Here is a 3,208-nt window from a genome sequence, read left to right as displayed (position 1 = left end):
AATAATCCATATTTTAACAGTATACAATGTTTAAGTTCTTAAATCTACAAGGGAATATTTAATAAAATCCTGAATTTCCACATGACACAATTTGTCTTAGCATGTAATCATCCCTATTTTATCCATCACCCCTCGAAAATGTACAAAATTACTCTGTATAAAATCGTTATTGCTCAGACAAACCATAATTTTTATAGTCTTCAATTTTGTTTGGTTACAGAGCTAACAAATAAAAATCAGACCCTTCCTGCCACACCTGCTTGTCACATCCTCTCTTTCACAATTCGTTGATAGTTCTCTCTTACATTTCATTATATATTAGCTATAACCAATAGGTTTTCATCTATCATATGACGTATTGTATAATGTTGTGTTCTGAACAGGTAATCCTCAATTTCACTCAGAGTAGCAACATTGTTCCCATTGGAAAATTAACGATTAGCTTGGATGAATTTGTAACGGCTCTTGTCGCATAGTTAGAAAGCCAAGAAAATTTTAAAAGGTAAGTGAATTTGTTGACTTTTCGCATGTTATTAGTCTATATTCTTTGGTGCATTATTTAATTAAATAAAAATTATTAAGTGCATTACTATCCATAGTATAAATAATTAGGGTTAACTCTCTTCAAAACCCAATAGCAAGAAATAAGATTAGGTAAGTACTTTATTTCTTGTTTTTCATATATATTCTTTATTTATTATTGTAAAAGTAACTAAAATCTAAAAATGCTGATCTTTTTAAGTTATTTAAGACTAGATTAGATAAAATAAGTAATAAAAATAACATAATTAAAATAGTTCACAAGGCACGTATGTGAGCAGTTCGTGGATAATATAATTCGATAGCGTAACATGAGCTGCACATTCCCCGAGTGATTTATAACTTATAGTGGTGCATGTAGTAGTTAGACACGGTTCAAAAGGCAATAAAATAATCAAATTTCATTATAAATAGATGTATATTGTTACAAACTTAGAGCTACTTAGGATAAATGAATGTAGTTTTATGTTACAATTTGAAGTCATTCTAGAAAAAAAAAGGTAATTTAGGTTTATTTTGTTGTTTCACTATACAGACAAAACTAATTGCCACTACTAGTGAATGTATGTAATAGCTTACAGTACAGGTGGTCTGACCCAAGTTACATGATACATCCTGTTATAAGAGATTACCAAACATTACAGACACCATAAATTACAAAGAAAATCACTTTACAGCACTTAAAAGATTAGTCCTGGTCATATTCCTCTCATTATAAGCAAGATTTATATTGGAATTCGAAACTTAAGCTCTTAGTGTATTGACACCCCAACTGTGAGAATGTCACAGCTTCCCCTGTATTACTGAGAAGAATGTGTTTAGTATGTTTCACAACCAATATATGGGTTTTATTGTTGTCACTTGCACACTGAGTTTTAAACCATTTGCAAAATATCAGAATAAGCTTTTTATATATCAGTTAGACTGTTTTAATTATAAAGCAACACCAAAAGAAGTGTGGGTCTTATTACCAAGTAAAGATAGTAAGAAGGAAAAATATAAAATAGTAGTGCGTACAAATCACACGAGGTTATCATTCTAAATACTGAATCATATTTATATTATGAACTAAATATAAAATTATGTTAAATTATTGAACTTCAAACTGCTAATTTAAATGTAAAAGAATATAAAAATCAAACTCTTTCAGTTCAAAATGCTAAGCCTAATTCATGGCCATGCACTCACCACTCAATAAATCTTAACCCTAACATTTGTGGATCAACTTCTTTCCTAAAAACATATACATTTTGAGTTAATTTTTCAACATAATGATTAATATTAGTAGATATACGATATAGCATTATTTAAGCTACTATACAAAAATCATAAAAGTCACACACATTCCATGCAATTTTTTTCGGGAGCAAATTTTCTAAGGCTTATAAAAAAGTACTATTGACCATTACTAAATACAACCTCTACATAAAATGGCAGTTACTATAATAAGCACCACACACGTTCATATTGTAAAATCCAGAGAACAAAGTTTCATCACGAGCTTTGCTTATCATCTTATGATTTGTCAAATGTGAAATACAGGAACTGAAATAACATAGTACTGAAATTGACACCTTTGACTAGGATTGGCTAAAGGTTTTATAACTGAAGTTTACCACGCCCAGATGCTGTTATATAAAGAAAGCAGACTAGAAAATGGTAAAAATACTAATTATAGATGGCAGGACCAGTGCTAAAGTGCAAGGAAAAAATTCTTAGTATATCAATACTTACCTGTAACTTTAACAAATGGTATTAGAACCTCCAAGTTTTGTTCCAAACTTAAAACATGGACCAAGGCAGTTTTCCCAGCAACAGTAAACATCATGGTGTACAGTTGGTGAAGAAGATGTACTGCTTCAGGGTCATCAAGTTCTTCTTTTGAATTACCTATAAGATCACAAAATAATTCAATAAATGAAATATATTCAAATATTTAATTTGTACCTTTTTTAATACTTACTTCATATTAAAAAATGCAATTTTGTATGGTACTTCTCAAAAATGTTGAATTTTATTCCTAAATAGTTGTAACTTCATTTTTGAAACTTGAGAGAATCAGGTATGTTATAAATTACTCCTCAATGGAAAAATTCTATTTCATTTAGTAAAGTGTTAAAATATCTGGAAAAAAAACTTGTAAACTCCAAGTTTCTTTTGACTGTTTATGAAGCTGATCTACACGTATTTCTGTATTATATGTGGTACTAAATTTTTATGTTCTTTTTAATGATGAAAATCATTAGAAAATGTATTAACTGGTAAATTTGGTTTTTGAATTTGTTAAACAGAAGATTCTGTGATGTGTATACTCTATATAATACAAAGCAAGAAGAAAAACCTTTACTAACGAGTAGTAATGTTCACCATTAGATTTTAAAAGTAAATTATATTATGAACAAAAAAGAAGCTTACTTTTGGCATGAAAAGCTAGGAGAAGATCCACAAGCTGAAGGACCTGTAGTCGATAGACAAGTTGAAGACCAAGATGCTGGGCAATAATCTCATCTGCTGAATCATCTCGTCCTTCATCCTGAAAATGCATGTTCAAAATGCTGCAGTTAATAATCTATCATAGAACTATCAACCACTGCACTACTAACAGATGATAATAAGCAAAAATAACACAAGATACTCAATGTACACTGAATGGTCACAAGTAAATAGA

The 3,208-nt window shown here is 29.7% G+C and overlaps 1 protein-coding gene across 3 annotated transcripts in view; it reads right to left on the bottom strand.

Moving 5' to 3' along the window:
* The window catches only part of LOC106458095 (protein virilizer homolog), a 100,597-nt gene that overhangs the window by 46,201 nt on the left and 51,188 nt on the right, over positions 1 to 3,208 (bottom strand). For all 3 annotated transcript variants that reach the window (XM_022384231.1, XM_022384232.1, XM_022384233.1), the window contains exons 17-18: positions 2,956 to 3,073; positions 2,275 to 2,430 (exon numbers count right to left, since the gene is read on the bottom strand). In XM_022384231.1, coding sequence (XP_022239939.1) covers positions 2,275 to 2,430; positions 2,956 to 3,073 — 274 coding nt within the window. The remainder of the gene's footprint in view (positions 1 to 2,274; positions 2,431 to 2,955; positions 3,074 to 3,208) is intronic.

This window comes from Limulus polyphemus, unplaced genomic scaffold (genome assembly GCF_000517525.1).
Source record: "Limulus polyphemus unplaced genomic scaffold, Limulus_polyphemus-2.1.2 Scaffold416, whole genome shotgun sequence".
NCBI classification, from domain to species: Eukaryota; Metazoa; Arthropoda; class Merostomata; order Xiphosura; family Limulidae; genus Limulus; species Limulus polyphemus.
This window is presented reverse-complemented; position numbering and strand designations above follow the sequence as displayed.